The sequence below is a fragment of the Petaurus breviceps genome, unplaced genomic scaffold (assembly GCF_028583685.1).
Source record: "Petaurus breviceps papuanus isolate PSGF00001 unplaced genomic scaffold, PetGlider_PUasm1.0 90849, whole genome shotgun sequence".
In the NCBI taxonomy this organism is placed as follows: Eukaryota; Metazoa; Chordata; class Mammalia; order Diprotodontia; family Petauridae; genus Petaurus; species Petaurus breviceps.
The window spans coordinates 23,347,861-23,362,558 of NW_027187361.1; the positions used below are offsets into that span (position 1 = coordinate 23,347,861).

At 37.7% G+C, this 14,698-nt stretch overlaps 1 protein-coding gene across 8 annotated transcripts in view; it reads right to left on the minus strand.

The window, feature by feature from the left end:
• Positions 1 to 14,698, minus strand: part of INPP4A (inositol polyphosphate-4-phosphatase type I A) — a 196,215-nt gene continuing 181,517 nt past the window's right edge. For 4 of the 8 annotated variants that reach the window (XM_069072968.1, XM_069072965.1, XM_069072967.1 and 1 more), the window contains one exon: positions 1 to 3,131. In XM_069072968.1, coding sequence (XP_068929069.1) covers positions 2,999 to 3,131 — 133 coding nt within the window. In that variant the 3' untranslated portion in view covers positions 1 to 2,998. Of the gene's footprint in view, positions 3,132 to 7,230; positions 10,129 to 14,698 lie in introns of those variants that run through there. The other 4 variants (XM_069072963.1, XM_069072966.1, XM_069072961.1 and 1 more) reach the window with 1 other exon arrangement.

Below are 14,698 nucleotides of genomic sequence, written 5' to 3' on the forward strand. Positions count from 1 at the left end.
TTTAGTACTGTCAGTTCTTTATTAATATTTTTCATTCTAAAGACTAGCACATTTACAGGATACATTGTTTGAATGATCTAAGAATATATAAAACAGTAACCATAGGTTTATAATATATTAATACTGCCCAAAAGAAATAAATAAAAATATTTCAATGCACAAAGCTTGGCAAATACAATTGTGTAGGGACAAACTGTTATATTATACAATATTTTTACATTTATAAATGAAACAAAAGGCAACTGTGCTGTGGGTGCTTTCACAGAACACACACATAACATACCTGGCAACAATTTTATCCCTCAAGTATGTTTCATGACATTTAAAAAAAAGTATACTTAAAAAGAATAGCAGACAGGACTCCCATTTTACAAGACACTATAAAACAGCCTTCCTTGTGCAACTCAAAAGTACTTCATGGGAAGTTTCCTCTAGAGAGTTAAAAAAAATTTTAATGACAAGCTCTTGATTTTTATTGTTCAATATTATCACTAGCCAACCTGTAAACGTGCACGTGATGCTGTGATATGTGCAAAAAAAAAAAAAAACCCCAAAACCAGCTGAGCAAGGATGTTCTTCACACAGAACAATGAAACCTGAATATTTCCAATGACCAAGCTTTTGAGGCTGAGGTCCCACCATTTCAACTGGTGAATTCCAAGCATGCCTGAAGAATTCAAGAAAACTATTCCAAAAAGGTAGCTAGGTACAAAAATCACATGTTCTAATTTATTTATGTGAAACAGCACTATAAGGGACTCAAATGTTAAACATTTTCAGATACAAGAAAGTTCTGAAATAATACATACAAGATTTCTTAATTGCAAATATATGATTGAAGTATATAACAAAAACCTGGCAACAGAATATAAGAATGAGACAAAAGAAAAGGCTGAAATTACACAATATGGATGATATTTGAATGTAGCTAAACATGTAAATGGTAAGAGAGCAGCTGGCAACAAAGATTTCACTGCAACTGCATGCCTTGCTGTGGGCATGGAATCACAGAAAAGACACACACCAAGAGCCATTTCTCTTCGTCTTTACCACTGCTGAAACCAGCAGTCCTAAGAAGTATTTCTGAAGTACAGCTGGTATTCAAAGGCCCCTCTTCAATACTGGTAGCTACCCTGAAACTACCCACTGCTAGCAGAAGCCAAACAACTGCGCCAGCGATCATTCTGCATATGTCTGTATCTGTGTTCACATACATATATACATATAGTTGAATAATTCTATTGCCTTTATTCATGTAAATAAGTATGCAGTACATATAAAACACGCTCGTATGTTTTAAAAAGAAATTCCTGGAGATTTTAGACATGGGTAATTTCACATCAGTGACCTTTTCATGGTTTTTATTCTTTAGCTATATTAAAAGGCTCAAGGAAAACGTGCATGCACATTTGAATACCCTTTTAAGCGACATGGAACAATTTACCCACACCAAGTTTAGGTAATGCAAGAATGGACCAAAAGTTTCAAGATAATTTTAAGAACAACTTACCCAAAGAACACCTCCAAGACAACCATGATTAACAGAACTGATGAAGCACACACACACACGAGCATTCCCAAAAACCAAAACTCTGGGAAAAGTATGTCATATTCATTATTTCCTTACAGAAAATAAATGATCAGGTTTTTAGCTTCCAACTTTCAACATGCCTTGAAATAAGGAGGAGGAAAAGTAAAGTCTTCTGCTTTGGAATGTTTTGCTATGATTAGATGATGAATTGCAATTCCCAAGTCTCTGAGGGAACAAAAGTCAGGGAAGACCGGAAGGACATAGACCCAACTGGCTCAACAGCTGCTGGTCACCTCACAGAACAGAACAAGCAGAAGGGGAAAACATATTAGGGATTCTCACGAACTGGATAACAAGGCATTTCAAAGACTGAAATATGGTGATAGTTATGTCTCAAAAAAAAAGCGCAATAAATTATGTAAACAGGAGAAAGAATCAGCGAACCCCTGGTTAGCTCTGGAAAAATTTAGATTTCCTTCATTCAAATACCGACAACATTTGCTTCATGAAACTGAAAGTATGTCCTTCAGAATGCTGATCTGGCAGTCATGTGAAAATGCCTCTTTTGGGTTGTGGATGCACAGAATTTCAGCTGAGTCCAAGGGGAGCTTTGTGTTTGCTTTAGAAGGTGGAATCCTAAATTATTAACAAGATGCTTAAGGAGAACAAGGATGAGAGGAGAAGAGAGAGCTATTTAATATGTTCTGTTGGTGGAGGTGGTTTTTAATCTGCAAGGCTAATTACAAAAATGACTCGCCGAGGCACACAGCTGTTGAAATAAACTATGTAATTTCAGTTATGTGGGATGGTTGGCAGTTATCTTCTAATAAAGTGCAATCACATAAGAAATACCTAAATCTTCAGTGTTTTTGAAACCTAGCAAAGCTCTCATAATGACATAATGACTTCATGTTTTCCAGGTAGCATCACACAAAGGCCAAATCCTCCCAGTCACTTACTTCCTTTTGCTTCATAGGTTGATGTTAGGGCTAATTCGTTTTCCTGAAGTTACAAATTGATTTTGTCTGAATCTGTCAATGTGTATCGGGTTACCTCCGTTCCAATGACTTTATTATTTACTGAGTTTCTAATTTTTTAAACTACGGTATTATGAAAAACTCAATCTTAAATCAACTCAATAGAAAAGGTTGTTATGTGAAACAGCTACCTAAGCAGCCATTTATAAAAAGTCCATTAGCATCCTGGATATACCTAGTTGTCGAATACAGGGAATGATTTCATGGTATTTGTGTAGCTCACACAGGATCAAAGGCTGCTTAAAGGGCCAGTCATCACGACATCAACTACTGTGCCAAAACATTCTTTCCTATTGATTCCAATGCACTAAGATAACATGCTCGATAGAATCTAGGGTGAAATGTTAAAAACAAGCTCTGGTTGTCATGAATCCAACAAGAGCGTACCCACATGTGTTGTACAACAGCTAAGGAGAGGACACACGAATGCTTATGTTTCGACTTTTCCATAAGTCCCTTCTGGAGGCCTGTAATGCCTTGGGAAAGCCTTCAGCTGCAGGGAATTAAATGCATACTTGCGACATCCAACATTCTTCATTGTATTTTCTCGTCGACAACCCTCACTAGGGAAAAAAAAAAAACAAGCACAAAAAATGACAGCAGTAAAAAAGGAAAAAAAGAGAGACTTAAACTAAGGTGAAATGAATTGGTTATTTTCATAGCATTAAAAGAACTGATGAGTTTAAATGGGTGCTTGACTCACTTGCAACGCTAAATACTAAATATCTGAACAACACAATCACAAAGCACACAAATGGAAGCATGCTTCGCTGTGCTGGTTTTCCATCTAAGCGGAAGAAAGTTCAGATCATTTTGTAAAGAAAGATGGTTTCATGTATTTCACGATTCATTGGCTAAAATACTTGGTGCTCTGCTGTCTCCTAAGAAATAGCTTGGAAGTTGTTCTGCTAAGCTAGATTTTAGAATGGTTTGTCTTAGAATAAAAGTCTCAAAAGAATGATATTGCGCCCTCTACTTCAGGAATAACTATCTTAGTTGGTTACGTATAATGGAAAATGACACTTTCCCTCAATGAATCTGACGTGCACCAAAATGATACAATTTAAAAAAAAAAAAGCAAGTGACTATCAATGTCAGCTCTTTTGGCTGTGACACAGCTCCTTGGAGCGCAAAGTGATCCCAGTGCTTCCACGCACCACACAGTTGTGTCTACGTGGCCATCAGAGGTGCACATTCGCCAAGCCAGTCGGTGGGGGCAGAACATGGAGAGTGAGGCATGCCGTGTTCCTCCCAGAGACTTGGTCCTGGGGCTTTCCTCCAGCATTGCTTCTTCAATAGATACCAAGGGAATAATACATAATGGCTTGGCAAGTGCTGAGGATGAGTCCTATCTATCAGGCCACCAATTCTTCACTATGAAAAGTGGGAGAATTCAAAGAATTCTTGGGGAAATTTCCCTGTGTAGACATATATAGAAAGAAGAGGTAAAAGCTGTTTAAAATACAAATGTTATAATTGCCCACCATACTGTCCTCTTGAACAGCATAGCTTTGTTTTCACATTATCCTAAGTTAGATATTAAATCAGCTACTTATCAAATTCATTACAAAATTGCCCTTGATGATATGTAAAATTTGTAGTTACCAAGAAAATAGGAATCTTCTAAGATTTTAAACAAAGTAAATATCTTTCTGTAATGTCACTATGCCTTTTCTTCCTTTCTTTTGTCTTTTTTTTTTTAAAAGAATGATTATGGTAATAGTTCAAAATGTAAACTGGAAAAGCTCAGAATATAAATATCATTCCTATTATACTGAGTATTAAACAGCTGAATGCAAAACATTTCTGGCAAAACATAGTTATTTTATTCAAAAGTCAGGAAATCTTTTTAATATTTTCTACCTGCTTATCACTAATCATTTTAAAGAGCTAAGATATGCTTGTTTCTTATCAGTGTCTTGCACTTTTTACCAGGTATTTGTTGAATTGAAAAGGGCCAAAAGCCCTCAATATAAAATAATTCATCATAGCTGAATGTCTGAAACAACATGGTCGTAGATCATCTAGAACCAGTTGCTTATTTTTTGCTCTTATTCATAATGAGACAAGAATATGCTTTTATTGAACATAACGCTCCTGATTACATATTGTGATTAGACTTCTTTAATCTTCGGGAATTATCTTTTAGTAGGCACGAACATTCCAAACACGTACCTATCTCAAAAGCCACCGATCAGAGCTAGATGTCAAATTAGCAAGCAGGAAAGAATAACAAGTAAGGTTACAGATTCAGAGAAAGAAGAGACCTTGGAGATAATCCAGTCTAAGCCCCACATTTTACAAATAGGAAATATGAGTTCAGATTAAGTGACTTCCCCCCAAAGTCACATAGTAAGTGGAGAAGATTTATATTAAATATTATGTCCTCTATCTCCAGGACACCAACTATTTTTCCTAACTCAGGAATTCTCTTTTGTTAAGTTAACCAGATATTTTCTTATGTCAATTAAAATCTAAAGTATAATTTCATTACAATTTAATACATTAAAAAACTGTGGCTTTAGAGTGTAGTAATATTCTATTTCTGATATTATTAAAGAACAGAAAAGACTAAGGGAGATTCTGAAGTTCCACTTCATTGGATAATAGACTTAGAGTTGGAAGGGACCTCAAAAGCCATCTAATTCAACAACCTATACTTTACCAAAAAAATAAACTAAAGTGACTTGTCCAAGGTCACACAGAAACAGACAGTAAATCCAAATCTTATGACTCCAGATCAAGTGAACTTGCTACCATACCATAAACACTCTAAATCTTTCATTACATTTGGCATGATGTGTCCAGTTCTGATTAACATATTTTAAAAGGGATATTAATAAATGGAGGGGTATCTATTTGTTGTTGTGTTAAGTTGTTTTTCAGTCGTGTCCAACTATTTGTGACCCCATTTGGGGTTTTCTTGGCAAAGATACTGAAGTAGTTTGCCATTCCCTCCTCTAGCTCATTTTACAGATGAGGAAACTGAGGTAAACGGTGTTAAGTGACTTGCCCAGGGTCACACAACTACTAAATGTCGGAGGCCATATTTGAACTCAGGAAGATGAGTCTTCCTGACTCCAGGCCTGGCCCCAGCACTCTATCCACTGAGTCAGCTAGCTGCCTTAAAGGGAGACTAAGGATTGGGCAAATAGATGGTGTAGCGGTTTTAAACCATGCTCATAAGTGGTTAAGTCAAAGGAAATAGGGCCATCTAGCCTGGACTTGGGGAGGGAAGGGGAAGGAGGTAGATACAATATTATATTCAGATATGTAATGTACCGCCAGGTGGAAAGAGTGAGCTTGTTCTTTGTCACTGGGGACAGAAGTAGGGCCAATAGGTAGAAATTACAGAGGCAAATTTTGACTCCCTGCTAGAAGGAATTTCCTAACAGTAAGTCAGTGCTTTCCAAAAACATGGGGCTACGATAATGAATAGGGAATTTCCTGAATTAAATTTAAATTTAAAATAAAGGCCACATGACCACTTACTGGAAGGATTACAGATATGGTTCATGGTTTGGTTTGGGGGTGGACTAGATGAATTCTAAGGTCCCTTCCTATTCTGTAAAATGAGGATAAGAACAGCGCTTACATTGAATTACTGTCGTGGGGATCAAGTGAGATAATATACGTAATCCTTAAAGTACTATATAAATTGTTATTATTATTGTTGTTTTTCTGTAATTCTGTGATTCCATAAAATGTGCTTGGACTTCATAGGTCCCATCATATATAGTCAACTTATCATATAACGTTGGGATCAAATAAATTATTGTAGTATTTAAAACCTTTGGAACTGAAGAATAATTCATGAGTCTGCTAATTACTGTAGTCTTTTATCATAGTAGTTGAAATTTTGTCCTTCAGAAAAATGTAGCTGGGGGGGGGGGGCTAACCCAGGGTATTGAACTTTTAAGGGGCAATACAAGCGCCCCCACCCCCAAAGGCCTAGAATGTACGGAGTCACAAACAATTTTAACACGTCCAATTCAAAGTATTTTCTTTATATCAATAAAACAGACTATTTTTTTGTTGTCTTTTTTTGAGTCTGTCCATTTCAAGAGGAGAAACCAGTCAACTCACTTTAAGTAAGATATTTGGCCACAAGAACTAATGATTGTAAAGTGAGTATGAAAGTTAAATGAACCTGTCACTTGAGGATTTATCCAGATACATAGCTCAGAACAACGCGTCACGTGCCAGTGGATGAATTCAAAGTCTTTTGGGGGGAAAAGAAGGTACTCCTACTAAGAGTAAATGTCTCCATCTGGACAAGAACAAGGGACATAAAGCTCCGACTTAACTCGAATGCCTAGAAAACTAATTTATGTCACTACTGGAGAAAAATATTTCACCTCTGAAGCTTGTTAGGTTTCCTGAGGCATAGAGAAGTAGATAAACATGAATGCCAAATACTGCCTTTACTCTCATCCCTGACATTATATACTTTAAAGACAGCATTAAAAAAAAAGGATGTGAAAATATTAACTTTCTGCTTTCTTCCATGATCCTTTTCTCTCTCTAGTTTCTGAGTCCATTTCCATTACTATAATAAGGACCATAAGTAATAAGACATTTATATAGTGACTTAAAGTTTACAGAGTGCTTAACGTACATTATCTCATTTGGATATATATTAGGAAGAATTTTCTAACATCAAAGGATGTAACAGCTACTTTATTGGGTAATTCAAAGAAAAGGGATACAACTCTTCGTTTCATTGCCTGTACACTTGTATACGAAGGAGCATTACATATAATCTCATGAGATAGTTTCCAGATCTACAATCATAGGGTTACATTTTAAATGGTATCCTCAAATATGGGTTATGTATCCTGAGTTTCAAATGAAAAGCTTCGTACTCTTGTGACCCAGTCCCTATGAAAGCCCATCCATCACACACACACGCAGACATGGGTGATCAGTTCCATGAGAGTACGCCAAAAAAAATCAGGGAGACAAAGAAGTACAGGTTCTAGGAAGGTAACATGACGAACTACCTCCGTGTCTGCCTCCACCTTTACTGGCCTCATCTGGTGTACCAGTGAGCTCGAGGACAGATTAATGGGGAACTGGGGTGGGGGAAAAGTTGAGGGTGAGGGGAACTGTGCAACTGAAATATCATCAGTATTCATGAATCAGACATTAAGGCCTACTGATGACGCAGGTCCAATGCAGCACATACCACTGTCAATAGGGCCATCTTTAAATACAGAATACTTTTTTTATTCATATACATTCATACATATGGCATTCTTTAATTATTGCACACAGCAGGTACTCAATCTATATTAATTGCGGGACTAAAAGTGCAGTTAGGAAAATGGCAACCAGCTGTAACATCAGGGACTAGGTGAGCCACAAGAAAGCATTTATTTATAGTAAAGATGACTGGATCATGATGTGAAATCAGCTCTTGTGGGGCTTGTTCAACAAGCTCTATCTAGAACGGCTGAGTTAGTGGCTGGAAAACAGGCTCAATTACATTCCTTCAAATTTAAGATTCAAAGGAAGAGGCGTGATTCGTCCATTCCTCACATTCTACTCCATTTACTATTAACAAAGAAATCAACTGATCATCTTGATATAAAAAAAAAGTTATATGCTTAGCATGCTTCAATATGACCAGCCTCACGAGTAGACCATACTTAGAACTCAAATCTCACTTATTCTTGAAGGAAGATCACAAAGCATTGCATGTGTGATACCATCTTGCAAAACCTGAATAACTTCTAATTAGAAGATTGTAGACACATAGCTCTAGCAATATTTGGGGGGTGGGGAACAGAAAGGGTCAGAAGGGATTAAAGAGGAAGGTGGAAGCCCTCGGGTATGCATCTGGGATACTTTTTCCATAATTTCCGCCCTTGAGTTTGCTGGCTTGCCCCTCAGGATTGTCTGTTTATATGAACCATAAAAAATTTGAGACCATGACACAATATCCAATCAGAGAAGCCCCTGAGCAAATTCTGAGAATCTTAAATTTAAAAAAATTTTTTTTCTCAATTCATTCCAAATGTTCAAAACCAGTGAGGAGTCAATTTGATGAAATGTCATTTCTTGGATGCTTAGTAAGTGTTTCTTGATTGATTACCCAAGGAAGCCATGCAGAGCCTGAGGTAACACCCTGCACAGACTTAGTAAGGAAATTCTGCAAATTCACTGGTCCTGGGCAGAGAAAGCACTGGGATGGGGGTTTAACAAAAACGAGAATATTTTCTCGATTGAGGACTTTAGTTTTCTCCCCAGTTTTCCCTTCTTATTGTTTTGTTTATCTGTACCTTTCATTACAAATTTATAATAAATCTTCTAAACAAATGAAAGGTAAGGTAAGAAGCAGTTTAACTTTAAGGACACTGTATATGTTAAAACTAAGGACGATAACTTAAAAACCAAACCAAACCAGAGTGGACTTCTGTGGCTGGCATTTGTTGGTCACAGACAAACTTTCCTGGATTTCTGAATATTATCATATTTGGTCTCTAAGGGAAAACAAGACCTCTGAGTTTAATATGGAATCAAAGACGCAATGCTTAATGAAAGATTGCTACTTCAGGGATAAAGAGATATCCTGAGAAGTCTTTTCTTACTATACGCTCAAATTCCTGGAATCGATGTGATGAATTCTTAAGAACAGTTAAAAAGAATAAGAAGTCAAGTCATCTGCAATAACACTAGGCTCTCACGTGTTTGCTGTAGCATGGTATGCTATCATAATCACAGCTCCGTGATAAGCTAAGTCAGAAACATTTAGACACGAACAAGGAAAAACATGACGGCTCTGCAAACTGTTTGCTACTGTGACTTGGGTACTATGCTTTGAATGAAAGCAGAGAGTTATACGTCCTATTAGATAGGCATCTAAACAAACAAGTTATAAACTCCATCTATTTATCTTTTTCTTATCAATCCTCTTCAAAAGGAAAGGAAAGGCTAGCATACACTTAAAGAACATACAAAAGATACAAATTCTTTTCAGACAAGAGTTCCTTTTTCTGGAATACATGAAACAAGGGACATGAAGCGTAGAGATGACAAATACGTTTAAATCTAAAGGTAAGAGAAATATTTGGTAAGCGTAACTGATCTTCAGGCTGGCTACATTTCGAGGCAACACGGGCACTGTAAGAATGTTACAAGCACTGAAAGCAGAATAATCAATTTTAAGTGTTCAATACAGATCCTCCGGATAAAATAATTTGAAGGGTATTTACAGTTCAGTACAATAGAAATGTCAAACTGTAAGGCATAATATATTTCTTGGCAGACAACGCTTTGACACATTCCTTCTGTCCAGCTAGGTAATAAGGTGGTAATACATATTCTAGCACTTTTTTTTTCTTTTGTAACTTAATAACTATTTTTTAAACTGGTCTTCATTTGCAACGGAATTTGGCCACCAAGTATGCAATGCTCAGAAACAGCCACACAATCAGTAGATTGGGGCTCAGAGCTAATAAAGGGATGGAGTAGAGAAGACTGGGATCTAGTCTGAAATCTCGGATGGGCACCAAGCCACTCAGGTTCTTCTGGGTAACTACCTCCCGTGTTCCAATGCTGTGAAAAGGAGAGAATTCGGGAGAAGGAAAAAAGAAAAATGGGAAAGAGAAAACAAAAAGGAAGAGAAAGACAGAGGAAGGGGAGGGAAAAAACCATGCAATGAATGTATAAAATATAGGAGAACCAAAAAGTGAGATGGAAAAACGTCAAAGAAATCATAATAGAAAGGGAAGATGGAAGTGTTAAAAAAAAAAAAAAAGGCCAAAACAAAACCAGCACAATTACAAGAAAAATAGGAAAGAGAAAGAGAATAAAGAGAAAAATAAGAAAAAGTACTGTAGTCTACTGAAAATAAACACATGTAGGTTGAATAAGAATGGTTTTCCATGTTCACTGTCTCTGAATTGGCCAAGCAAAATTCCATGCTGTCCTGCCATGCTATCACATGCTGCAAAAATGGAGCTCTGAACAGCAACTGAACATGAATAACCATTGCGGCATTTGACCCTCTCACATATGCTTCAGCATGGGGGGGTGCGTCTGATTGGCTAACGCTGCCTCGGCTAACACTGAACTGCAAAGTTAATTTACCTCACGGGCTGCAAGCTTCAAACCAAATACATGGATGTCACCATCGGGGGCGGGGCACAGGGGTAAAGGTATGTGCAGTGGCTACTCCCACGTTCCAAGTTCTTCTAGACATTCTCCAGAAAGAAACACGTATGGGTCATACTTGGTCATCTCTGGCATCTCTTCTAACACTTCAATTCTGTGAAAATCATTCAAGGATTTCAAGACCAAGGGGGTTCATGACCAAAGGGTTCTTAACCAGGAGTCTGTGGATTTATTTTTAAAATATTTTGACAATTATTTTGGTTTTTAATTTAATTATTTTAGATTATTATTTGGTTCCCTTTGTGATCCTATGCATTTTATGTCTTTAAAAATCTCATTCTGAGAAGGGGTCAGTAGGCTTTGTGTGTCTGCCCCAGGAGTCCAGGACACACACATAAGGTGAATATTAGGTCTGAGGTTCCAACAGACTCAAATTCTGAGAACTTCAATCTGAATCATTGTCTCTTTGGAACACTGAACAAGCCACCATCTGCGGCTAGGTGTGTCTGGAGCCCCATTTGTGAATCACCTTCTGTAGCTTCTGCTGCAATTGTCTCAAATATAGAAATAATTCTAAAAGACCAGAGCACACTAAAGAGGCCAAGGCGACTTGATGATCCAAGTCTGATTGTTGTTGATCCAAGATGCTCACAAGTTTAGAGCAGAAACATTTCTGGGCATTTCAAACCATATCTGAGGCATCTTGAGCCCTTGGCCCAAAGACCTGAGAAATGATTTGGGTAACCCTGCCAGAACCCGAGCCAATCTGAAGAAGAGGCCGTACCTGCCCCTTAACAAGCCTAAGGCAATTTGAAGACATTTTCTGCTTTGAAAATAAACTCTGCCCTCTAATAGGCTGAATGTAATCCCATGGAGCCTGTGGTGGGAGGAGTTTACTGAAGGGAAGCACAGTCCACAGGAAACTAGGAGTCGGAATAGCTGGTGGGAGGAGAGAAGACAGCAGGCAAGCAGGCAGTCAGGCTTAAGAGTAAATGTTGGTTTGTGGGAAGGCTAAGGGATGCTGTGGCTCTCTGTGCTGTTGTAGCTTATTAATTTCTTTGCTACTATGATAGAATCGGCTTACTGGTTTGGGGATTCAGTTTTCTGGTGTCCAAATAAATGTTTTGCTTCTGTCTTCCATATGGAGAGTCTGCGATATTTTGTGATTAAACACCATGTGAGTATATTTATAGCGACTGTGAGTGCTGTGAATATTGCATTGGTGCTACAGAGGCCTATTTCATGGCATCTGAGACAACCCTAGGTCTGGATACAATCCTAGGTCAATTGTATGGGCTTTCAGGAGGCTCCAATGCCCTACCGGGGCAGAACAGAAAGGGGACAGGGAGTACCCCTTTGTGGTGGGAAAACAAAAAGGCAGAATGAGCCTCAGCAAAGCTCCTTCCCACTGTCACCATATAACTTTTATTCTCCTGGTTACTTAGAGCCCTGCTTGAATTTACCTCGGAAGTCTACTACTAGGTGGTGGCCGTGGCCCCAGAATGTCACTTAGACAGCTACTGTGCATTTCCATGTTTGGTGATGACTACAGGAGGCCTCAATTGTCTTTTTTCAAAACCAGCCCTAAATTTACAACAGGCTAGCTTTTTCTTGGACATTCCCCTTCCTCATTAAACAGCACAACCCAGTGTTTAGGAAGAGAAAGGCACCTTCCTCCCCATTATCCTGGAGCAGCCTAGAGGTTACCTGGATACTACAGCCTCTAGCTCTGGAAACAAAGGACAATTCTGATTCAGTTGCTCTGCTTTAAGACCTTCATCCTTCCAATGCCTTATCCCATATTACTCCTAGAGACATTTGTGAAAGCTTCATTGGTTTCAGCTTTTACCTAGTTTCGCTTTTTAATTCCATCACGGGCCTTTGGGGTAGTGATGTCTATTGTTTGAATACAAACTAAAATATGCTATTTTTCACTTTCTTTCATTTTTCCTTTTATTCGAGTGTTCTTATACAAAATGACTAACATGTTTTACATAATTGCACATGGATAACTATAGCTCATCGCTCACTGTCTCAGGGGAGAACAGGAGGAATAGAATTTGAAACTCAAAACTTTAAATAAAAATGCTAAAAAATTTAAGAAAAAAATCCATATATAAGGCTCCTTCCCTGCAGACTCTACACTGATTTAGTTTTACAATGTAATGTTATCTTTATTTTACTCTATTTTTATTTATTTATTTTGTTAAATATTTCCTAATTACATTTTAATATGATCCCAGGAACACCTGGGCTGTGGGCTGTATGTCTGACACCTCTCAGCTAGGGTATATTGTAGAAAGGAGGATCTCGGACTCAGAATTGAGAGAGACTGTGGAGGTCTAAGGATATATGTGATATGTCTATATCTTTTAAATATCTATATCTTTAAATAATACCTATCCCTTGAGTATTTATAGCCTTTAAAATATTCCTGATGACTGACCATCTACCAGCACTTACAACCATCAATGATAGAGAAATCATTACCTCCTGAGGCAATTTCTATTTTGAATCACTCTAATTGTTAGGGGTCTATGCATGAAACTTTAATTCATTAAGGAGACTTGTTTTTTCTTTTCTCCATCCTGGAGCTCCTGCAAGATGCAAGAGATAAATTCAAAGAATCTATGTTTGTATGTATGTATACATATATGCAATATTATAAAATGTATAAAAACATAATATACAAATACACATATATACAACACATGGTCTCAAAATTTTATCAAATTTGTGATATAAACTAAAACGAGCCTGCTAATTGATACAGGCTGGAAAGTTTTTACTTCTTGACTCTCTTCACTTCTAGCCTAGTGTTCTTAAACTGTGGGTCGAGATCTCATAAAAGGGGTCGTGATCCACAGTTTAAGAAGTGCTGAAGGGATGATGAGTGGAAAAAAGCTGAAGTGGCCCTGCTCTGCCACTTCTGAAGCCATGAAGCTACAGACAGACTCATCACCATGGCATCCCCTCACCTTCTCACCCCTCATGCCTGACTTAGCTGACACATCTGTGTGATTTTAAGGAGCAGAGTAGAATATTTATAGAATTTCAGAGTGGGAAGGGACCTCAGAGGTGAAATTCCTATCTGAACAGGAGTCTTCTCTATAATGACCCTTTTATAACAAGAATTCCTACCACACGGATTTGAATACAGGAACTGAAATCATCACCATAAGTGACTTAATCCTCTAACCCTGAAGTGTTAAGTACTAGCAAAAGATGCCATAACTAATAGGACTGGATGCCAAGATGTGATTATAGGCTTCGTTTTTTTTTTTTTTTTTAAAGAAAACCCTCCAATTTAACATGTTGAGGATAAAGTGAAACTTTACTATTATACTCTAAAAATCTTTAAGTCTTAAGAAATTTATCATGAGACAAAGTGTATTGTGTGTGCATGAATGTGTGCATGTTGGTATGTGGCAAAAAAATTACCCACAACAGTGCCTCTCTCTCATTCATCCAAGGGGCACAGAGCAGTATGTGGAACTATGTTCACATCTGCTCCCAAATGAGGCGTTTTTCGCACTGCACCACTGAAAACAGCTTCTTGTTGGCAGCTGATCTGAATGGGCATTTTAATGGAACTCCTTCAGGATTCCAATAAATCTGACTTACTGATTGTTCTATCAATAATGTAATTCACTCAAAGCTTGGTCTATTGCCCAAAGTCAATGATTATCCCAACAAGGCATTAAAACAGAATCGCACAAACATCCCCCCTTTTCTTTTGTAGTTCCCTCATTGTCTAAAATAAATAAAAAATTACGAGCTGAGATAATGAGTGCAAGGATCCAATTTTTCCTTAAAAGATGCAGTGTGCAGTCTCACTCACGTTCCTTCATGCCACAGACACGTTCTCCCAATCAGGGAGGACTCTAAAAAGCTGGATGCAGCTAAAAGCCTTGGCCACCACAGCAGCCATCTTCCATGGCACTCCTGGCTGATCAGGCCTCAGCTCCTTCTTTAGATTAATATCTAATATTGATAATAATTAAAAGATTAA